This window comes from Prionailurus bengalensis, chromosome B1, assembly GCF_016509475.1.
Source record: "Prionailurus bengalensis isolate Pbe53 chromosome B1, Fcat_Pben_1.1_paternal_pri, whole genome shotgun sequence".
Lineage (NCBI taxonomy): Eukaryota > Metazoa > Chordata > Mammalia > Carnivora > Felidae > Prionailurus > Prionailurus bengalensis.
Genome location: NC_057344.1, coordinates 194,773,787 through 194,798,268, shown reverse-complemented (window position 1 = coordinate 194,798,268; position 24,482 = coordinate 194,773,787). Strand labels below are relative to the sequence as shown.

At 41.4% G+C, this 24,482-nt stretch overlaps 1 protein-coding gene and 1 long non-coding RNA gene across 2 annotated transcripts; one reads left to right on the top strand and one right to left on the bottom strand.

The window, feature by feature from the left end:
* Positions 1 to 266: 266 nt before the first annotated feature.
* Positions 267 to 8,561, bottom strand: LOC122479023. Its single transcript, XR_006296213.1, has 2 exons — positions 8,308 to 8,561; positions 267 to 1,378 (listed from the first exon to the last, which is right to left on the bottom strand). It is a non-coding gene; the product is annotated as an uncharacterized LOC122479023 (long non-coding RNA).
* Positions 8,562 to 8,669: 108 nt separating this feature from the next.
* On the top strand, positions 8,670 to 22,629 carry FAM200B (family with sequence similarity 200 member B). Its single transcript, XM_043572924.1, has 6 exons — positions 8,670 to 8,850; positions 17,254 to 18,165; positions 18,416 to 18,927; positions 19,181 to 20,003; positions 21,913 to 22,034; positions 22,407 to 22,629. The coding sequence occupies exons 2-5, from the start codon at positions 17,995 to 17,997 to the stop codon at positions 22,030 to 22,032; spliced, it is 1,626 nt and encodes a 541-aa protein (XP_043428859.1). The 5' UTR covers positions 8,670 to 8,850; positions 17,254 to 17,994; the 3' UTR covers positions 22,033 to 22,034; positions 22,407 to 22,629.
* Positions 22,630 to 24,482: the final 1,853 nt, after the last annotated feature.

Here is a 24,482-nt window from a genome sequence, read left to right as displayed (position 1 = left end):
GAAGAACATAAAACATTAACACTTTTCGTAAACACTGAACAATGATTATGAGACATTGGCTTTATCATTCTTTTGCATGAAGACTGCCCATTAAAAAAACAGAATTACTATAGCACTACTTATTAATACTTTTAAATAGTTAATCCAATTAAAAAAAGAAACAGGGTTAATAGTGTATCAGGCATGTGAGAATTACCTTTGTGTATCCGACTGGAACGAACTCCTAAAGACAGCACACTCATCACATTAAATAAAATGTCGCCCAGTTTTTATTTGCATTGTGTTTATTTGGGATTATTTCTCTGTTGTATTTACACATTAGTGAAATTGCATGGGATATTTTTTTCTTACAAAGGGATCATCGCATGAAACTTTTCAGTGATATAACCTTCTGTTCTCCCTGTCAGCTTACATATTTCTGTTGTGTTAGGAAATAATCAAGGTAATGGCGTTTAATGATGAGTTAATTTGTCATATACCTACAACCATTGTTTTTGCAAATTCCCATCAGTTCACTGGGAGTTACTAAAAAAGAAAACAGTGAGTCTGCCACTGCAGGCTACTTTTACATATCAGACAGATGAAGCAACTCTAAGATAGTTCAGTGAAGTGTAACCAGGCTTATAGAAGATTTTTTCACATCACTGATTTCAAAGCATCTGTTCAGTTATATAAGCTGTGGAAGAATGTGACTTCCCTCTAGTTTTCTTATATTTTGTTACATAACTCATTTTCTTCAAATTAGTATTAACTACACCTAATATTTATAGGACAAAGAAAGTAAAATGGGAAACAAAACATACTAGTACAAAAAGAAATAAGAGGAGGGACGCCCGTGTGGCTCAGTCGGTTAAGGGTCCAACTCGATTTCGGCTCAGGTCATGATCTCACCATTCTTGAGTTTGAGCCCCTCATTGGGCTCTGCGCCAACAGTGCAGAGCCTTCTTGGGATTCTCTCTCTCTCTCTCTCTCTCTCTCTCTCTCTCCCTATCTGCCTTTCCCCAACTTGTGCTCTCTCTCAAAATAAACAAACTTAAAAAGAAAAACAGAATTCTGACAGTAGGATTGCAAATTGGTCCAATTACTTTAGAAAAACACGTGAGTACCACTAGTTAAGCTGCACACCAACACACTCCCATCTAGCAATTCTACCTGTATTTGTTTGCCAGAATTGCCATAACAAAAGTACTACAGACGAGATGGCTTAAACAACAGAAATTTATTTTCTTGGTTTTGGAGGCTGGACTTCTGAGGATCAAACTGTCAGCGGGTCCGGGTTCTCCTGAGGGCCCTTTTCTTGGCTTGTACGTGTCTTCTTCCAGTGTCCTCACACGGCCTTTCCTCTCTCCACGAGTTCTCTGTATGTTCTAACTGCCTTCTGTTATCAAAACACAAGTCAGACTGGATTCGGGCCCCTTCTCAAAGGCATTTTAACTTAAATTTTTTTTTTTCAACGTTTATTCATTTTTGGGACAGAGAGAGACAGAGCATGAACGGGGGAGGGGCAGAGAGAGAGGGAGACACAGAATCGGAAACAGGCTCCAGGCTCTGAGCCATCAGCCCAGAGCCGGACGCGGGGCTCGAACTCACGGACCGCGAGATCGTGACCTGGCTGAAGTCGGACGCTTAACCGACTGCGCCACCCAGGCGCCCCAAAGGCATTTTAACTTAATTATTTCTTTAAAGACCCTGTCTCCACATACAGTCCCATTCTTAGATATCGGGAGTTAGGGCTTCAACATATGAATTTGGGAGACACACAGTTCAGTCCCTAACACTACCTCTAGGCATTATTAGCCAGAGAAATTTTAGCACATGTCTGAGCATGCTGATGGCAGTTTAGTTCATAATACTAAACAGACTCGATAATTCAAGTGTGCTGTCTTTCTAAATTTTTTTTTTAATGTTTATTTATTTTTTAGAGAGAGAGACAGAGTGTGAGTGGGGGAGAGAGACACAATCTGAAGCAGGCTCCAGGCTTTGAGCTGTCAGCACAGAGCCCGATGTGGGACTTGAACCCACGAACCACGAGATCATGACGGGAGCCGAAGTCAGACACTTAACTGACTGAGCCACCCAGGCGCCCCAAGTGTGCCCTCTTTCTAAAACGAAATGCAGGGGCGCCTGGGTGGCGCAGTCGGTTAAGCGTCCGACTTCAGCCAGGTCACGATCTCGCAGTCCGTGAGTTCGAGCCCCGCATCAGGCTCTGGGCTGATGGCTCGGAGCCTGGAGCCTGTTTCCAATTCTGTGTCTCCCTCTCTCTCTGCCCCTCCCCCATTCATGCTCTGTCTCTCTCTGTCCCAAAAATAAATAAATAAAAAAAGTTGAAAAAAACAAAAAAAACAAAAAAAACCCCCGAAATGCTGTACCATCTAGTAGTGAACAAGAATGAGCTATAGCTACATGCATAAATTTGCACTTCAGATTCTTACAAAGAGTATTAAGTGGAAAAAAAAGCAGTTACAAAAGTGTATATGTAATATAACTCCATTTATATTAAGGTGAAAAAAGGCAAAGATAAGTACTTATTTGGGGGATACATCTACGTAGCCTTAAAACTAAAGTAAACTCTAAAGAAAAGAAAGCCAATCAACAATAGCCAAAGTATGGAAAGAACCCAGATGTCCATCAATGGATGGATGGAAAAAGATGTGGTATACATACAATGGAGTATTACTCAGCAATCAAAAAGAATGAAATCTTGCCATTTGCAACTACATGGATGGCACTAGAGGGTATTATGTTAAGCAAAATTAGTCAGAGAAAGACAAATATATGATTTCACTCATATGAGGACTTTAAGAGACAAAACAGATGACCATAAGGGAAGGGAAGCAAAAATAATATAAAAACGGGGGTGGAGGGAAATGAGACTCTTAAATATGGAGAACAAACAGAGGGTTACTGGAGGGGTTGTGGGAGGGGGAGGGGCTAAATAGGTAAGGGGTAGTAAGGAATCTACTCCTAAAATCATTGTTGCACTATATGCTAACTGGGATGTAAATTAAAAAAATAAATTAAATAAAAATTAAAACAAAGAGAAAGTCCCACCAAAAAAAAAAAAAAAGAAAAAAAGAAAGGTAATGAGTAACACAAAATTCACGATAGGGTTTCCCCTGGGAAGGAAAGAAGGGGGAATACATTCAGAAAAAGGCATAAGAAACTTACAAAGGTACCTCAGCATTCCATTTAACTTAGATGGTAGGTATATGTGTTCATTTTATTATTCTTTCATGGAGTAATAAAAAATGTATCTGATCTTAATTCCTGGTTTGGAGCTCAAAAAACCTTGGCATTTCCTGAGAGATAGGAATGTCTTGTTATTCTGGAGTCCCTTTCAACTTTATGTGAGTTTATGGTAATGAGGGGACTCGAGCAGGGGTTGGGCATGTGAGGACCTTAGATTCAGGATGGAAACTGGTCAGCTGAGAAACAATCAGGTGATTACAGGGCAGGAACTTTCAGGCCCATCACCCTTTTTCCAAGTAGGGGAGAGGAACTAGAGATTGAGTTCAAATAGTCATTTAATCAAACATATCTACTCAATGAAATCTCACAAAAAACCCTGAAACAACTAGGCTCAAGCTTCCAGGTTGGTGGATACACAGATAGGCCGGGACAGTGGCATACCCAGACAGGTCATGGGAGCTCTGCACCCCCATGCCTCCCTTACTTTGCCCTATAGATCTCTTGGATTTGGCTGTTTCACTGCATCCTTTACAATAAAACTGTAATAGTAAGTACATCACTTTCCCAAATTCTGTCAGTCATTCTAGAGAATTTTCATACCTGGGGAAGGGGTGTGGTTGTCATGGGCATCCCCCAAATTTGCAGTTAGCTACATAGAAGTGGAAGCAGTTTGGGGATACCAGAGACTTGTGGCTGGTGTCCTAAGTCAGGGCAGTCTTGTGGGACTGAGCCCTTGCTTGACCTGTGGCTCTGCTCTAGTTATACTTACATTATAGGATACCAAGTTGGTATCAAAGGATTGCAATTGACTTTAAAAATAAAGGAGAGGGGACGCCTTGATCTTGGGGTAGTGAGTTTGAGCCCCATGTTGGGTGTAGAGATTAAATAAATAAACGTTAAAAAAATGTTTCAATATTGCTACTGAAATAATGTATCTTTTTTTTAATTTTTTTTTCAAGTTTTTTATTTATTTTTGAGAGAGAGAGCATGAGTTGGGGAGAGGCAGAGAGAGAGGGAGACACAGAATCTGAAGCAGGCTCCAGGCTCTGAGCTGTCAGCACAGAGCCCGATGCAGGGCTCGAACTCACAGACCTTGAGATCATGACCTGAGCTGAAGTCAGACACTTAACAGACTAAGTCACCCAGGTGCCCCTGTATCTTTATTTTTTTAATGCTTATTTATTTTTGAGACAGAGAGAGACAGAGTGGGGCAGAGAGAGAGAGAGAGAGAGAGAGAGAGAGAGAGAGAGAGAAGGAGACACAGAATCCAAAACAGGCTCCAGGCTCTGAACTGTCAGCACAGAGCCCAATGAGGGTCTCAAACTCAGGAACCATGAGATCATGACCTGAGCCAAAGTCAGATGCTTAACTGACTGAGCCACCCAGGTGCCCCTGAAACAATGTATCTTTAAATGAGGTATATGCATGTATCACACACTCTCTTCTCTCACTTATATATTATATATTTAATAAGGAAAAATTCAACTACGTGCATTTAAAATCAATAAGACACCGTGAAGTAGCACATACCTTTAACCATGGGGCAATCGTTACCCAAATGTTCTAAGTCTTGAAAGAGCTGGGATTGCCTGTATCCTCACATCTAATCTTTTAGCCTAATAAGAGCTTCATTCTTTTTATGCACAAAACATTACCAATCTGGCCTTTTTCCAGCTTATTTCCCAAGAATTTACTTAGAATCTGGCACACTAAAAACCCAACTTCATTGCTATTTGCCTCAGTCCTGAAAAAAAATACATAAATCAAATTATTCCCAGGTGGCATTATAATGACAACCATTTGATTTTCCCCAGGTTCAGAATTCCAGAATTCAATAATAATTCATAAGGAAGCCATAATTCATGCAAAAAAAGTTATGTTAATTTCATGCATAGGTTTACTAAATATATATTTAATAGAGTCTCAAAATAACCTTTACCTGAAATATTTGCCAAATAACAAGAATGCAATAATTTTTGGATCAAAAAAAAGTCTTTGATCTTCTTAAGTACTCATTTAAATATATTTGCCTCAAACTGGTTCCTAAATTTTTTAAATTAAAGCTAGCATTACAGGGATGCTTGGGTGGCTCAGTCAGTTGTGCATTGAGCAGCTGACTCTTGCTGTCAGCACATGATCTCATGGTTCATGAATCAGGCTCTGTGCTCTATGAGATTGAGCGACCCCCTACTCCTCCCACACTCAGACTTTCTCTCTCTCTCTCAAAATAAATAAACTTAAAAAAATAAGGTAGCATTAGAAAAGTAAACAAAATAAATTAAACCTAGTATTATACAATAAATTGGCTTTTGATTATATTTTATCATAGAAAATATTTATAAGGTGACTTTCATAGGACATAAATATTTGTGTATATACATATACCATGAACTTACTTATCATCACATATAAATTTAGACCCCTGGGAGCTGTCTTTTCTCTAAATTATGCAAGCTCTTGGGGTGCCTGGGTGGCTCAGTTAGTTAAGTGTCCCACTTTGGCTCAGGTCATGATCTCGTGGTTTCGTAAGTTTGAGCCCCACACCGGGCTTGCTGCTGTCATTGCGGAACCTGCTTTGGATCCTCTGTCTCCCTCTCTCTCTGCCCCTCCGAGGTTTGTCCTCTCTCTCAATAACAGAATAAACACCGAAAAATAAATAAATTTTATAAGCTCTTAAAGCTTTAAACCCATTAATTTTTTTAAGTTTATTTATTTTGAGAGAGAGCAATCCATGGAGGGGCAGACAGAGAGGGAGAGAAAAATCCCAGGTAGGCTCAGCGTCGTCAGGGAGGAGCCCAACACGGGGCCGAACTCATGAACCTGAGCTGAAATCAAGAGTTGGACATGGGGCACCTGGGTGGTTGAGTCGGTTAAGCAGCCGACTTCGGCTCAGGTCATGATCTCATGGTCCGTGAGTTCGAGCCCCGCGTCGGTCTCTGTGCTGACAGCTCAAAGCCTGGAGCCTGTTTCAGATTCTGTGTCTCCCTCTCTCTGCTCCTCCCCTGCTCGTGCTCTGTCTCTCTCTGTCTCAAAAATAAATAAACGTTAAAAAAAAAAAAAGGAAAGAAAAAACCCACTGGTGTCAATTCAACACTGCCTTTTACAATTACGCCTTCCTATAATACAGCAATTTCTTTTCTTTTTGATGAATTGTTTATCATTGTAACTCATATTCCCACACTGTTCAGGATTTCACTTACAATTTTCTTTTCTATCATAAAACATCCTCTCGGTTATATTCCAGTGGTTCCCAAACCTCCTTCTCCTCCTCAAAACAAACAAACAAAAAAAAGCAATACCTCTCATCCTTGGCTGCTGGGAGTGTAGAATGGACCACTCTATGAAGGGCAGCTGTCAGCACTTATCACATTTACAAATCCCTTTCCTATAAGGGGCGCCTGGGTGGCTCAGTCAGTTAAGCTTCTGTCTCTCGATTTCAGCTCACGTCAGGATCTCAAGGTTTCCTGAGCTCCAGCCACCAGTTGGGCTCTGCACTGGCAAAGAGGAGCCTGCTTGGGATTCTCTCCTTCTCCTCTCTCTGCCCTTACCCCACTTATGCTGCTTCTGTCTCTCTCAAAATAAATAAACTTAAAAAAAAAAAATGCATTTCCTACTTGACCCAGTTCTCTTCAGACAATCTGACAGTTACCTGTGCAAATGTAGGATACGACATGTATTCATTAAAATATTGTTTCTAGGGGACCTGGCTGGCTCAGTCCGCAGAGCACGGGCTCTTGATCTCAGGGTTGTGAGTTTGAGCCCCACCTTGGGTGTAAAGGTTAAAAAAAATTGTTTTGAATATGTAAAGGCTGGAAACAAGTGTGTACATATAGTGGATTGGCTATAAATTGGAGTATGTCCACAAAATGGAATATGTCACAGCTAAAAAAAGAAAAAAAAAACAAAAACAAAAAGAGAGGAAATGTAACTAGACAGTGATAAGGAATATCCAGAATATACTATTAAGTGAAAAAAGCAAAGTGCAAAACAATGCAGAAAATATTGAAGAAAGAATGGAGGGAAATAAGCATGCATAGTCATATTTGCTTGTATTTGCATGAAGACTGGAAGGATAAACAAGAAACTGATTAAAAATGGTTACCTTTAGGGGCGCCTGGGTGGCTCAGGTGGTTGAGCCACCGACTTCCGCTCAGGTCATGATCTCACAGTTCCTGAGTTCAAGCCCTGTATCGGGCTCTGTGCTGACAGCTCAGAGCCTGGAGCCTGCTTCTGCGTCTGTGTCTCCCTCTCTCTCTGACCCTAACCCACTCGCATTGTCTCTGTCTCTCTCAAAAATAAAGAAACATTAAAAAAAAATTTAAAAAATGGTTACCTGTAGAAGACTATGAGGGACAGTACTGGTGGGGACTAGGAAGGAGCATTTCTTCTGTGTAGTTAGTGCTTGTAAAATATTTACTGATTCATGTCGTGTGAAGTCTGAGTTAAAATAAAAACTCCTGCACCTAACATTTTTTTCTATTTCTTAAAATCATAATAAAAGGCAATAAATAAATAAAAGGCAATAAACGGGCGCCTGGGTGGCTCGGTTGGTTAAGCGGCAGACTCTTGATCTCAGCCCGGGTCTTGATCTCAGGGTTGTGAGTTCAAGCCCAGAGCTGGGTCACCACCACCACCAACCCACCCCCCTCCACCCCCCATCCCTCTAACCTCCTCACCACCCCCACCACCGGTACTGGGTATAGTCTACAAAAAAAAAAAAAAAAAAAGGCGATAACTATATCAACCTGAAAAGTCGCTGGTTTGTAACAAAGATGCACTTATTTGCACTGATTTTGTCAAGAATTTAAAAGTGTGTTTTGTTAAAATCATTACAGGGCAGAAACATAAATATGTACTTATATATGTATTTTAAACCTAGTTTAATGAAATGAAGATGTATGTTAAAAGTCCGTGAGCTGTTAACCTAAAGAGACACAAGACTATGATCATTAAATACAACATGGGTCTCTAAACAAGTAAACCAGGTAAAACGGTAATGGAATTCAAAATTCCCTACAATCGTCTTACGAAGACCGTCAGGGGTAGCGTGCGCTCAAGGGCCACTCGGGGGTCCCGGGAGCGCGGGGGGACGGCGGCCGAGGCTGGGGCCGCGCTGACCTTGCAGTAGGTGCGGCTCAGCGCCACCTCGAACTTCGCCTGGTTCTGGTGCGGCTGCTGCGCCAGCTGAAAGGCCTCCTTAAATGACAGCAGCTTCTTCTCCGCCCCCATGGCGCCGTGACTGGCTGGGACGAGCTTCGTCCGCGCAGGGGTACTGCGGCCCCGACAGACTGCGGGACCAGACAGACTGCGGGACCAGACTCCAAATCCGCCTCCGGCTCCGGTCTGCCCGCAGCGGAGCACCTAGGGCGGGGTTACCGCCAGAGCGTTCAAAAGAACTCCCGCGGGACAAGCAAATACCGCGAGACTACCGCGACACTGCCGGGAGGCGAAAATTTCGGCCCTGTCAGCCGTTTTGCGCGTGCGCAAAGGGCTGAGCCAGTGTTGTTTTTTGTTTTTTGTTTTTTTTCCCGGCTGGAAGTGAGATGTTTGTGAGTGGTGAGGTTAGGCCGGAAGTGGTGTTGCGTAGGGAATGGGGGGAGGGGGGACGAGCTGAACCGCCGCTCGTCTGGCGAAGCGGGAGGCTTGTGGCGCTGGCTGGAGGTGAGAAGAAAGGCAGCCTCTGATAGGGATGGACCAGAGTCTGCTAACGGGAGATATCCCGGGTTTCATTGGGGGAGGCACCTTCTGCTTTCGCACAGGGGACGAATTGAGGCCTCCCGGGGCGAGAGGGACAGCAATACGGGGTCCGAGCGGAGCTATTCTAGGGTCGGTTGGAAGAGGCAAGCTGAAATTCTTAGAAGGCCTAGTTGGGCCCGAGAGGACTGGAGAGAAGTCAGGAATCCGCTGGAAAGAGGATAACATGTGAATATGCCTGAAGGTGATACCTGCAAGTTCCTACCCCTAGGATCTAGTGTCCTACCTAATGAGTGCATCGAGGCAATACGGTAAACGAGAGTACAAGAGACAGAAGGTAATTTTAGGTTACGGGTTATGAGACAGATCTGCAGTGTCTTCAGGAGGGAACCAAACCTTACATATCCTTTACAAACGTAGAATATTTTATACAGACAAAAGTATAAATCATACATTGTGTACTCGCCACCTAACTGCAGAAATAAATTACTAAATTCCTTGATAATATAAATTGAAGTCCTTTGTCTGACCCACGCAGTCTCATTCTGTTCCCTCTTGCCCAAGGTAGCCACTCTCCCAAGCACTTTTATGCTTTAATTTTAACAACATATATAGTAATGTTTTGCATAATTTTAACAATCAGCAGTGTATATATCCTTTTGTAGCTTGCTTGTTAACTTATGTTTTTAAGATTTACCAGTGTAACGTAACTCTGGTTCATTCATTGTAACAGATGAACAGGTATTCCCTTATATTAATTTTTCAGTATTCATCCTTTTTTTTTTCTTTTTTGCTTTGTATGCCCAGTGCCTGATACATTGTAAGTTCCAAAATATTAGTTAAGTGAATGAATGCTGTAGCATTTGAGCTAAATCATTTAAAGAATGAATAGGATCTCAAATGACTTAAGGATATTCCATACAAACAGAATACTAGTCAGAAGCAGAATCGTGGAAGTGCATGACAAATTTCAAGAACTTTGGTAGTCTTAGAGCTTAAAATATAGAATTGTGTGAAGGATAAGATGAGGCTTAGATTTAAAGAAATTGTCCTGGGGAGAATGCATTAGCTCAGAACCATTAGAGGTTTTTGAATTGTGAGAAAACTGATCAAAACTAATTTTTGTGAGTGCCTGGCAATAAAAATAAATGAAAAGCTGTACTTTTATTTTTATTATTACTTTTTTAATGTTTGTTTTTGAGAGAGATGCAGAGCACAAGTGGGGGTAGGGCAGAGAGAGAGGGAGACACAGAATCTGAATCAGGCTCCAGGCTGCACAGAGCTGGACACCGGGCTCGAACTCGCAAACTGTGAGATCATGATGTGAGCCAAAGTTGGGCACTTAACCAACTGAGCCACCCCAGTGCCCCAAAAGGCTGTATTTTTAGAGGATAATATTCATAACACCATGGAGATATGACTAAGATGTAAGAATTAGTGTCAGGGAATTAAAGATCACCTGTTATGCTTACAGCAAGAATGATCATTGCATTAAACATATAAGACAATCATGCATACTTGCTTAAAATCCTGAAACATTTTCCTAGACCATTCATTCATAGCACCACTTTCCTGAAGAACTGTTTCACACCTTCTGTCAAACTTGCAACATTTTCTACTTCTGTGTTCCACGTAGCTGACACACCTTGCTGATACCTTGCGTCCTGTTTCAGTTAAAAAAGGACTTACCCCCCTGGAGGCCTGGCAGGCTGAGTCAGAAGAGCTGGAGACTCTTGATCTCCGAGGTCAGGAGTTTGAGCCCCACATTAGGGGTAGACATTACTTAATAAAAAAATAAACTTAAAAAAAAAAAAAAGGAAGGGGTTTCCCAGGCTTTCATTACCACTTCTACCAGGTCTATACCCTAATACATTCCCTCTACTATTATTGTAGGTGAATTGTCTGATTTAGGAGAGGGAGTACGCTCTCTAAGAATGTTTTTTGAGGGTGCCTGGGTGGCTCAGTCTGTTGGGCATCAGCCTCTTGATTTTGGCTCAGGTCATGATCTCACTGTGGGTCCAGCCCTGTGTTGGGCTCTGTAATGTCAGTGTGGAGCCTGGTTGGGGTTCTCTCTGCCCTTCCTCCCTCCTGTGAGCATGCTCTCTGAAAAATAAATAAACTTAAAAAAAATACTTAAAAAAATTTTTTTTAATGTTTATTTTTTTGAGAGAGAGCGAGAGACAGAGCTCAAGAGGGGAAGGGCAGAGGGAGACACAGAATCCGAAGCAGGCTCCAGGCTCTGAGCTGTCAGCACAGCGCCCGACATGGGGCTCAAACTCACGGACCATGAGATCATGACCTGAGCCGAAGTCAGACGCTTAACCGACTGAGCCACCCAGGCACCCCCCCACCAAAGAAATACATTTTTAATTCAACAGTCTGAAGCATAGCCAATTATAAACTCCTGAGAGGATTGGGTTGAAATAGGAGTAATAAAAATATTTTAAAAAACAATGCTTAAATGACAGTTGGTTTTGTCTAAAAGAATAGTAATTCAAACTTATAAGTGAGATACTAGTATTTTATGTGAGTTATTTTTAGGTAGATTTAGGTGCTAAGCTTTATAAACTAAATCTAAACATAGTTTACATGTATCTTTGTATAAGACCCTTCTTTCTGCTACTTAACAGTATAAGCAGTTTATTGTAAAATAGGGTATCTTTGATTATCCTATTTTAAAGAATATGTTTTACTAGTCTTTGTCTTACATGTTACCAAATTGTTCAAATATAGTTTGGTAATTTATTTTTCACTGACTGGTAAAAATAGTGTCATTCATTCTCTCGTTTATTTCAAATACATTTACTGAGTACCTACCATATGACAAACACATTCTAGGAACAGGTAGGTAAGATTCATTTGTGCAAAATCAGTAACCTGAAACTATATCACATAACTATGTTAGTGCATCTTGGTATATAAGGAAACTTCCCGTACAACTAGTTGGTCAACTTAATTGAAATTCTGTCCTAAAGGATGGCTACGTTATATGCACATCTGATTAAATAGCATTATTGCTCGGAAATGACAATGGTCAACCTCAATATGTCTATCTTAAGCATCAGTGCACACGTTTATGATCTTTTAAGTTTTGGCCATGAAGGGATCTGTCCCAGCAGAGCCCATTTGGGCTGTAGAATTACACTGATGTACTTGCCCATGTTATGTATGGTATGTGTATGCTCTGATGTACATTGACTCCTAATTATGAATATGTCTCTTCAAATTAAAATTCCCCAACTTATGGTTAGACCAAAAACAGGTTTGAGCCTATCCCCCAAAACTCCTATGACTTCCCATTAAGAGAAGTTAAACAAAAGGAGGGCAGACAAAAGACTTTGTAGCACATTTAGCCCCTTTTTTCTTTAGCTGTATAAGGTAAATATCTATAAAATACCTGGGGGAACATGGCATATTTTATCCTTAAAATTGTAATGGCTTGTGGAGCATCTGGCTGTCTCAGTTGGGAGAACATGCTGTGCTTCATCTTGGGGTTTAAAGTTCAAGTCCCATGTTGGGTGTAGAGATTACTTAAAAATAAAATCTTTAAAAACAACAACAAAAACCGCTAGTGATTTGAGATTTCTTGGAGGGAAAGAAGTATTAAAAACAAGAAAGCATCCTTACTGGAACTTTTAACTGAGAGGAAGAGTCAATAATTGTTCTCTTTCACCTTTTAAGGGCAGCTATGTATCTAAGTCAGATTGCTTTTAAGGCTACTGTGATTTCCCTCCAACTCTTCTTATTCATTAAAAAGAAATCTAGATGCAGTTGAGTTTCCAACAATTTAGTTCTGGTTTAAACATCGATGATATACACTGTGCTCTGACATCCAAGAGAAATAAACTCTCTAGTCCTACCAACCTATCTTGGAAGACAGGACATAAGAAAACCTCTGCCTTTTTCAGACCATGGTGAAATATTTGGAACGTGCCATCTTTCAAGGAAACCTCTAACCAAGATTAAGTCAAGGCATCTACCAGTCCCCGAATTCTCTCCCAGATGCACATCTTTTTAAGTATAGTCTGGTACTGTATACAGTAGATTTCTAGTTACTTAGGCCACTTAGCCATCGTTAAAGCATTTATAATAACTAGCCAAGTTGATATTTCCAAGCCCCTCCTAAGGCAACCAACATCTAAAATTGCCACCACTCTAATAAACCCTGACCTCTGTCCCTATCTGTAGGTCTTCCTGAGGGCACCAACCCTGTATATTACTATAAACAGAAAACTATGCCAAGAGAGTGCTAGCCTAGAGACAAGGTGATGCATTTTGTGCTGTTGCGTATTACAACTTCATCCTACTCCTACAGCAACCCCCGTTTCCTCAGTGGCCTCTCCTGCCACTTCCCTGGCACCTTCCTGAAGCTGCATTCCAGTATTGCTCCAGGGTGCCTATTAAAGCTTTTCGTAAAGTTTCAGCCCTTAAGTTCAAGATTTAACATTTGTCCAATGCTAAACTGACCAAACAGGACAGATTTCTCTTGACCAGCTCTTCACATCCCTGTTTCTCACTGAATTATGCCACATCGTGTGACCCATCTCACAGCCATCTTTACTCCTGCCTGTACCTCCAGATCTGTACCCTTCAGTTCTAACTTGCTTCTGTTTTCTGACGTTTCATAACAGAGACCAACAAGGCACCTGAGTAGCATGCTAGGCCGTTAGGACTCATGAGATCCTTGAGTAGTCCCTTTGGCATTTGAAGTCGAAGAAGAAGAATCAACAACTACACTTTGTCTATAATGTGTAATCTGTGTCCACAATTATGGTATGCTCCAGCAACAAAAAGATACACAGCCTTTGCTGATATCCTCATTTAAAATGCACCCATATGTACAGTCCAGCAGATTCCTTTGTATTTACCCACAGGAGTTGAAAAGTTATGTTCACACAAAAATCTGCAACTGATCTTTATAGCTGCTTTTTTGATAATTGCCAAAATTTAGGGATGCCTAGGTGGCTCAGGCAGGTAAGCGTCCAACTTTGGCTTGGGTCACGATCTCACCATTCATGAGTTCGAATCCCGTGTCAGGCTTCACGCAGGCAGTGCGGAGCCTGCTTGGGATTCTGGCTCTCTCCTCTCTCTCTCTGTCGGCCCCTCCCCCACTTGTACATTCTCTCTCAAAATAAACAAATAAACTTAAAAAAAATTGCCAAACCTTGGAAGCAACCAAGAAGTCTTTCAGTAGGTGCATGGATAAATAAACTTTTATATCCAGACAATGGAATATTATTCTGTGGTAAAAAGAAATGAACCATCAAGCCATGAAAAGACATTAAGGAACCTTAAATATGTATTACTAAGTGAAAGAGGCCAATGTAAAAATGCTTCATACTGTAAATTCCAGTTTATGACATTCTAGAAAAGGTAAAACTGGAGACATTAAAAAAAAAATCAGTGATTACCAGGGATTGGAGGGAGGTAGAGATGAATAGGCAGAACATAGGATTTTTAGAGCAGTGAACATTTTCTGATATCATAGCAATGGATACATGTCATACATTTGTCAATTGTCAAATTATTGTTAATAGTAAAGTCCATATAGGTATAATTAATGAAGTCTCACAGAAGAATATCACCAAGACTATAGCCTTTTCTTTATAGCCTTTTCTGACATCTTTTTTGCTCAAATTTACCGTTCTCTGTGATGCCTCTTTCCAAGCTGGCTTTATAGTTGAAAGGGTAGGTCCCCACATAAATATAACAGCAATAGGCTGATGAATATTGATGTCATATAAATAATGTATGGCTCATTTAAAAAAAATTTTTTTTTAATGTTTATTTTTGAGAGAGACAGAGACAGAATGTGAGTGGGTTAGGGGCAGAGAGAGAGGGAGACACAGAATCCAAAACAGGCTCTAGGCTCTGAGCTGTCAGCACAGAACCCTATGCGGGCTTGAACTCATGAGCCACGAGATCCTGACCTGAGCCGAAGTCCGACGCTTAACCGACTGAGCCACCCAGGCGCCCCTGTATGGCTCATTTTTGAGAGCTGCTTGATATTCCTTATACCCATACTTTGCTTGTGTCCTAGTATACAAGTCTACTCTTTCACTCAGGTGAGGAATTGGTGGTAGTTAGAAAGGAAAATACTTAGTGTGTCCCCCTAATCAGGGGATTCTAATATTCCTGTCAGGTGAGTGGGGGAAATCTGCTCACCAGACAAATAATAAGTAATCTTAAGATAATGTGTATTTCAGCTTTAACACTATGACTTCCTGGAAGAACTCAAGGAATGCAGGATTTATACTAAAAAATAACAGGCCTTATGGGGACAATGGGATTAGCACCAAACTATATGACTTTGTAACTAGAGCAATAACAAAAATGATTCAAAACCTCTTCAGGATTTATTTTAATCAGGCATGATAAGACACACAGACACAGAAATGTCACACAGTAGGAAGTTTTTATACTCCCAGATCCCTAGAGGCAGGACATAGAGCATGCCAAGCCATGCAAGGGGCCACAGGGGGGAACAGGAGGTTTCAGGAGGCAGAGGGAGCAGAAGGGAAACTGCAGAAAAGCCTGTATTGTGGAAAAGCCTGGGTATTTTCTAGGACAGAACCAGTGAGCCAGGATGAGCTGGCTAAGCAGGTTTAAAATTGGGTTTTTGATTGATTTCAACAGGCTGTAGGGCATAGGGACTGTTCCTAGTTGTCAGATACCTGGCTCTGAGATGACTGGGGCGGAGGGGAATATTGCCTGAGTTTAAGAGCCTGATTGGGGTAGGGTGGGGTGTGTGTGCAGGTGGGGTGGGCTCTAGAAGGGTGAGTTTGCATATGAAAGTTGTGTTAACTGGTTGAGCCGGTTGCTATCTGTTGAGTTGTTTGCCATCTCTAGAGTAGTTTTGGGGGATGCCCAGTCCCTCTCTGATTCTTGAGAACCCGGATGCCAGAGTGCATCAAGAATACAGATAATAAGAAAATATTAATGCAAATGATTCTAATAACAATTATTCACGCTGTAAGATGTTGAATTTTTTTTTTTATTTACTTATTTTGAGAGAGAGAGTGTGAGTGGAGGAGGGCTAGAGAGGGGGAGAGAGAGAATCCCAAGCAGGCTCCACACTGTCAGCACTGAACCAGATGTGGGGTTCAAACTCACAAACCGTGAGATAATGACCTGATCCGAAAGCAAGAGTTGGACACTTAACCGACTGAGCCACCCAGGTGCCCTTAAGTTGTTGAATTTCTAGTAAACACTACAGTAAGTATAAGGCTTTACCTCCCTCCCCCAGAAAGGTGGAACAACTTGATGGAACGCTATGTAAGAAAGTGCTGTGTATGATACTAAGACCCAAATAACACCAAGGTCAAAGGGCAGTGCAGTGAGCACAGGTTTCCCCTTTGAAAATAGGGCATTCCTGTGAAATCCCCTGCTTTCAGAAAGTTGGTGTGAGGCCACTTTGCTTTTACCAAAGACCTACGTTAGTATGGTAACGGCTCTTTGCACAAAAGTGAAAATCCTCTTTGGATTTCTTTCAGTTAGCAAAAACAGCTATCAATGTAGGTCTGCCCAGAAGTGAAATGGCATAACACAACCTTTTAGAAAGTGGGGGATACCTGTGCTTCTACGATGGACATACCCAAACTGAACTGGGAGGAAGTCTAAAGTGGCAGATGAACCATGGGCCTCCATGGCTCACTGTATTCAGCTTTATTACGTGTACTTTGCAGTTTCTGATGCCAACTTCCAGGTTTTACAGACATCGTTTTTTCTTTTTTTATTAAAAAAATTTTTTAAGGGCGCCTGGGTGGCTCAGTTGGTTAAGCGTCTGACTTCAGCTCAGGTCATGATCTCACAGTCCGTAAGTTCGAGCCCCACGTCGGGCTCTGTGCTGACAGCTCAGAGCTTGCAGCCTGCTTTGGATTCTGTCTCCCTCTCTCTCTGCCCCTCCCCTGCTCGTACTCTGTCTCTCTCTGTCTCAAAAATAAATACAAACATTAAAAAAAAATTTTTTTTTAATGCTTATTTACTTTTGAGAGAAAGAGAGACGGAGACAGGCGTGAACAGGGGAGGGGCAGAGAGAGAGAGAGAGAGACAGAATCCGAAGCAGGCTCCAGGCTCTGAGCTGTCAACACAGAGCCCAACACAGGGCTCGAACTCACGGACTGCGAGATCACGACCTGAGCTGAAGTTGGACGCTTCACTGAGCCACCCAGGCACCCCTGACATCATTGTTTCTATTTACCAATCTTGGTTTAGGTCATTTGCCTTACAGAAATAGACCTAAGCTGATATGACATAGTGATGAGAGGAGCTTTAGGCCTTTTGCTTCAGGACCCATGATCTTGGATATCCTGAAGGTTGCCATAGCTGTATTCTAAAGTTTTAATGTCATCTCTCTGCTCTTATTCCCAGGCCAAGGATACAGTCCAAGAAAGTTCTAAAAATATATCATCAGGTCCAACTTGGTAGTTGACCTAGCCATGGAAAGCCTCACTGGATCCTCACTGGGTCAGACCATAACTGGCATTCTTAAAAACTCTTCCCATCATAAAGTATCAAGAAGGAAAATGTAGGATATATACCTACCACTTCAAGAAAGCTCCTGTACCAGCCGACAGCCTAACAGATTAGCTAGCTGCTTTGATCGTCAAGCAGACGTACTCAAGCTCAGCACAGCACAGGAAAAATCTCTCTATGAACATTTTTCACAATCTGTGTGTGACCTATTAGCAGGTCATGAAATCAGTTCTGTAAGTCACAGTGAAAGTTTTTTTAAAACAGTAAAATATATCAAGTGTTTTGTGTGATTCCTCTGCCAGAATTGTGCTACCAGGAATACTAAGGTCAATTTCAAGATCTGAAAAGAAAATTAACTAATGGAGGGCATATAATGAACAGAATGTATACTGGCTAAGAAATGGCTTTTCAAGCATTTGTCCACTGGTGTCTTGTTTCGTTTTCATAATAATAAAGTTGGTGAGCAGTCTAGTTTATGTTCCCGTGACTTACAACTAGATGTGAAGTCTGAGATGTTCAACTGAGATGCATTTGCAAACTATATTTTTTGGGAAAGATGTTATCTAGGCTATATATATATATATACACAATTTTTTTAGTGGCATTTAAAACATTTTAATTAGCATTACTTTTAAAATGGATCCTATCGTTTTTAAAAGAAAGAGGAAAAATGAAGTGAAATGTGCAGACACTTGTTCAAGTTCAGCTGCTGCACCTGGAAATGTGAATAGTGACCATGTTGAGAGAAATACTGACTGTAATCTGCAAACTTCAACCTCGTTTGAGCCACATTTCAAAAAGAAAAAGGTAAGTGCAAGACGTTATAATGAAGATTATTTAAAATACGGTTGTATCAAATGTGAAAAACCCTTTGAAAATGACAGACCTCAGTGTGTTATTTGTAATGATATTCTTGCAAATGAGAGCTTAAAACCTTCTAAATTAAAAAGGCACTTAGAAACTCAGCATGCTGAACTTACTGATAAACCTCTTGAGTATTTTCAAAGAAAGAAAAAGGATGTAAAGTTGTCTCCACGATTTCTTGGTTGTCCTACAGCTGTTAGCGAGAAAGCCTTATTATCGTCATATTTGGTTGCATATCGAGTGGCGAAAGAGAAAATGGCTCACGGCTGCTGAAAAAATAATTCTTCCAGCGTGTTTGGATATGGTGCGTACAATTTTTGATGACAAATCGGCTGATAAATTAAAAACGATATCTAGTGATGACATAATATCTCTTCGAATGTGCACTATTGCGGAACACTTAGAAACAATGCTTCTTACCCGGTTGCAGACTGGTATAGACTTTGCGATCCAGCTCGATGACAGCACCGACCTGGGGAGCGGCACGACACTCTTAGTTTATGTCAGATACGCGTGGCAAGAAGATTTCATGGAGGATTTTTTGTGTTGTTTAAATATAACCTCACACCTAAGCGGGTTAGATATTTTTACAGAATTAGAAAAGTGCATTGTTGGCCGATATAAATTAAACTGGAAGAACTGCAAAGGGATTGCAAGTGACGGAGCAGCAAGCAAAACCGGAAGACACAGCAGAGTAATTAAAAAATTGCTAGAAGTGGGGCGCCTGGGTGGCGCAGTCGGTTAAGCGACCGACTTCAGCCAGGTCACGATCTCGCGGTCCGTGAGTTCGAGCCCCGCGTCAGGCTCTGGGCTGATGGCTCAGAGCCTGGAGCCTGTTTCCGATTCTGTGTCTCCCTCTCTCTCTGCCCCTCCCCCGATCATGCTCTGTCTCTCTCTGTCCCAAAAATTAAAAAAAAAAAAAAAAAAAGTTGAAAAAAAAAATTAAAAAAATAAATAAATTGCTAGAAGTGACTAATAATGGCGCCGTGTGGAATCACTGTTTTATACATCGTGAAGCTTTAGCATCCAGAGAAATCCCACAGAATCTCTTGGAAGTACTGAAAAACGCAGTGAAAGTTGTTAACTTCATTAAAGGAAGTCCGCTAAATAACCAGCTTCTTGAAACATTTTGTTCAGAGATTGGAGCTAATCGTACCCACTTACTATACCATACCAAAGTTCGTTGGTTGTCTCATGGCAAAATACTAAGCAGGGTTTACGAACTCAGGAACGAGATCCACCGTTTTCTTAGTGAAAAAAAGTCTTATTTGGCAAGTATTTTGGAAGATGACATTTGGGTGATGAAATTGGCATATTTAACAGATATTTTTGGCATTCTTCACGAACTGAGTTTAAAACTACAGGGGGAAAATAGCAATATATTCCAACAGGTCGAACGCATCCAGGGATTCCAAAAGACACTATTGTTATGGCAAGCGAGGCTTAAAAGCAGCCGTCCGAGCTACTACATGTTTCCAAGATTTTTGCAACATATCGAAGAGAACGTTATTAGTGAAAACCTTTTGAAAGAAATAAAATTAGAGATATTGGTGCATCTCACTTCTCTGTCTCAAACTTTTAACCATTTCTTTCCAGAAGAGAAGTTTGAAACGTTAAGAGAAAACAGCTGGGTGAAAGATCCCTTTGCTTTTCGAAACCCAGAATCGGTAATTGAGTTAAACTTGGTGCCTGAAGAAGAGAGTGAATTACTGCAGCTCAGTTCCTCATATACATTGAAGACTGACTACGAAGCATTAACATTATCGGCATTTTGGATTAAGGTAAAGGAAGACTTCCCTCTGCTAAGCAGAAAGAGTGTCCCGCTTCTGTTACCATTCATGACAACCAGTTTGTGCGAGCGTGGGTTTTCAGTCCTGACCCAGTTAAAAGCAAAGGAAAGAAACGGGTTGAAAGGTGCAGCAGATATGCGGGTGGCACTGTCCTCCTGTGTTCCCGACTGGAGCGAACTTCTCAGCAGGCAAGCACACCCGTCACCTTAAGTGAATCTTCCCTGATTTGTGTTCTTGTGTTTCTTATTTTGTGACATTTTTCTATGCTGAATTCAGATGCTAACACAGCATTGTATGTGGTAACTTGGTTTTTATTTTTGGCATATTTAAATATTAATGAAATCATAATGTAACTTTCCATTCTTTGACCAAAACTTTAATGAACTTCTGTTAGAGGCCAGGAAGTTTTCTAGAGACATTTGGGATGCAAAATGAAGAAAGCAAAGATCATTCTGTAGTGGAACTTCGTGGAACTGGCAGGGAGAGAGACAGACAGACCATAAATAACCCTTAAAATATTTTAAAGGTAATAAGTGCTATAGAAACAGCAATAAGAAAGAAGGCTCGGGAACTGTTATATGGGCACCAAATCATGAAGGGCTCTGTAGACCATCAAAGGGCCTCTGGGTTTTTTGTCTGAAATGGAGAGCAGTTGAAGGATTATGCAGAGGAAAGATGTGATGTGAATTAGGTTTTAAAAGATTCACTTCATAGGTGCCCAGCTGGCTCAGTCAATAGAGCATGTGCCTCTTTTTTTTAATTTTATTTTTTTTAATATTTATTTATTTTTGAGACAATGCGAGAGACAGAGTGCAATCAGCGGAGGGATGGACGGAGGGAGACACAGAATCTGAAGTGGGCTCCAGGCTCTGAGCTGTCAGCCCAGAGCCCGACGCGGGGCTCAAACTCCCAAACCGTGAGATCATGACCTGAGCTGAAGTTGGACGCTTAACCAACTGAGCCACTCAGACGCCCCTAGAGCATGTGCCTCTTGATCTTGGGGTTGTGAGTTTGTGCCCCACATTGGGTGTAGAGATTACTTAAAAAAATAAAATAAGATGAAATAAATAGAAGACTCTGGCTGACATTTTGAGAATAAATGGAATTCAACGTTAACTTCCCTAAAGAGGATTTTCCTAACCCACCTTAGTTTTTGTTCCATTATTCCCTTTGTTTCTTTTCTTGGTAGTGTATCATTTGTAATATTTTTATTTATTTGATAACTGATTCTGTCAATCTGCTACCCTGGAATGAGTGCTTCATAGGAGCAGAATTCATGTCCATTTTGTATGATGCACAGTAAGTGGGGATGTAATGTACATCTAATTAACAAATAATGATCTCTAACATCTGTAACTTGAGGTTGTATTCTCAGGAATAATTATTAAATGTGTGGCAAAGTCTCTTTCACATTTTTAAAAATATTTGTTTATTTTTGAGGGAAAGAGACAATGTGCGAGCACGGGAGGGACAGAGAGAGGGGGACAGAAGCATGCTCTACATGGACAGCAGCAAGTCCAATATGGGGCTTGAACTCCCCAACCTTGAGATCATGACCTGAGCTGAAGTCAGATGCTTAACTGACTGAATCACCCAGGTGCCCCCCTCCCCCATTTTTTTTTTTTTAACATTTTAAAATCTGATTTGGTCAGATAATCTCTATAAGCATTCGAAAATGGCATTGATTGATATGGCTTCCTCACATTGTTGCTGATAATTGAGCAACTTAAATTGCTTAATATGTGTTCCTCAAATTAATTTCAACTTCTGCCTTTATACAGTCACTGATTCCAGTGGGTGGTGTTGCTCTTGGCAAGGGCTCTCTCTAAAACTGTAAAGGTGAGCAATTCCTTTCCATCAGCTACCATGCTCAGCATTCTTGTAATATTTGTGTTTTCAGATTTTGTCTTCTATCGAAGGTGATTTTTTTACTTGCCTTTTTGGGACTCGAAATAAAGTGTTGGAATACAGTTCCCCAGGAATATCTCACATGTCTGCTCAGTGTGGATTCTCTGAATGAAGGTATTTGCATCCACATTAAGAATGTTTGTCGGGGCGCCTGGGTGGCGCAGTCGGTTAAGCGCACGACTTCAACTCAGGTCACGATCTCGCGGTCTGTGAGTTCGAGCCTCGCGTCGGGCTCTGGGCTGATGGCTCGGAGCCTGGAGCCTGTTTCCGATTCTGTGTCTCCCTCTCTCTCTGCCCCTCCCCCGTTCATGCTCTGTCTCTCTCTGTCCCAAAAATAAATTTAAAAAGTTGAAAAAAAAAATTAAAAAAAAAAAAAAAAGAATGTTTGTAAAGGGAGACAGTTGAGGATCATGAAGCTAGAGACATACCAGGGAAGTAAAGATAAAGCCTTCTTTCCCTCCCCTGAGTTGTTTGCTTGCATTCCAGAGTAATGGATAATCTCCCTGGAGACGAGGATGGGAAGATATACCAGCAACCCCACAAAACCCTAGAGTCTAATATCATGCAACCCACTGCATGATGGAGAGGTGACATCTGATCCTTACCATGTCACGCTGTGGGAGTTGGGGTATGGGGAGCTAACAAACAAAACTGATGTGTCTGCTTCTTTTTTTTTTGGCTGTGAGTAATAAATTGTTTCTGACTCAAAGATTGTGTGTCTTTTTGTCGGTATATGACACTCTGCCGAATCCCTTTGTGCAAGGCACACGTTCAAGGTTTCGGGGATTAGGATCTGGACATCTGTTGGGTGGTGAAGGGGGGACTCAGCCTATCACAGTCCACTCTTACCAAAGACTCATACGCATCTTGCATGAGAAAGATACTCACCCATCTTGAATGTGACCAGAAGTCTCAGCCCATTACATCAACTCAAGTCCAAAACCTCATCTAAGTCTCACTGGCTCAAAGGCTCAAGTCTTCCACCTAAATCACCTAGGTTAGGTGTGGGTACAGTATCTGGGTATAATCTATCCTGAGGCAAAATCTTGCATCTGTGACCTATCTGTGACCTGTGAAATTAGAAACCAGTTCTGTGCTTCAAAATACCTAGACTGTTCTAGGGTAATAGTCACAACCCATTCCCATTCAAAAAGGGAGAAAAACATTAAATTCTGGTTCCTTTTTGTAACAGTTCCCTCCTTTTTATCTCTTTTACATTTTACTAAAAGCCACAAAAAAACCCAGGACATACCTCTAATACTTGGCTTGGAAATCTCACATAAAATCCAAGTTCGTTGCTCTCAAGTCCTGTTTTCTATATAATTATAGGACATAATCCATCCTAAACTTCTCCTATCATTCTATAACAGAACCCCAAAAAACCCAAAAACTGCTGGCGAGGTGCTTCTGAGCCCTCACAGCAGTGCTTTTAACATCCAATTATGCTACAGTTTGTTTACAACGACTTAGGTATTCTTTTTTAAGTAGGCTTCACGTCCAGCAGGGAGCCCAACATGGGGCTTGAACTCATGACTCTGAGATCAAGACCTGAACTGAGATTCAGAGTAGGATGCTTGGGGCGCCTGGGTGGCTCAGTCGGTTGAGCGTCCGACTTCAGCTCAGGTCATGATCTCAGGGTCCGTGGGTGTGAGCCCCGTGCGTCAGGCTCTGGCAGCTCAGAGCCCGGAGCCTGCTTCGGATTCTGTGTCTCCCTCTCTCTCTCTGCCCCTCCCCCACTCACGCTCTATCAAAAAATGAATAAATGTTAAAAAAAAAATTAAAAAAAAAAGAGTAGGATGCTTAACCTACTGAGCCACCAAGGCACCCCAATGATACAGGTATTCTTTAAGACCATACAGGTTTGGGGTGCCTGGATGGCTCCGTTGATTTCAGCTCCCATCATGATCTCGTGGGGCTACACACTGACAGCATGGAGCCTGTTTGGGATCCTCTCTCCTTCTCTCTGCCTGTCCCCCAGTGACTCTCTCTCTCTTTCAAAATAAATAAATAAACTTAAAAAAAGGATGATATAGGTTTTCTCTACCATGCTCTTCACTCCTGAGACCTCAGAGACCTGAGTCTTTGACACCCATATTTCTACTAACGATCTGTTTTAAGGCAATGTAGATTTCTTCTACTGTGTTCCCCCAAATGGTTTCAGCCTCCGTGCAGTTGCAAACCACTTCCATATTTTGAGTATTTGTTCCAGCAGACTTGCCAAAATTTGAAGCCAGAAAAATCTCATTGTTTTGATGACTGTAGCTATCTCATCTGTTCTCCAACTTCACCTCTGCTTTGGGGCACCTCCTTGCAGATTCTGGCCAAGATTAGCCAAGAGTAACTGTCCCTGGTGACATCCCAAGCTCAGTCTCGGAACTGAAGAAAACAGGGAAACAGAAAAGGGATACTTCCAGATCCTGCTCTAACAAGCTACCATAAACCTAGTGGCTTAAAACAACATGTATCTGTTTAGAAATGAGGTCAGAAGTCCAACGACAGTCTCCCAGGACTAAAGTCAAGATGTCAGCAAGGCTTGTTCCTTCAGGAGGCTCTAGGGAATAA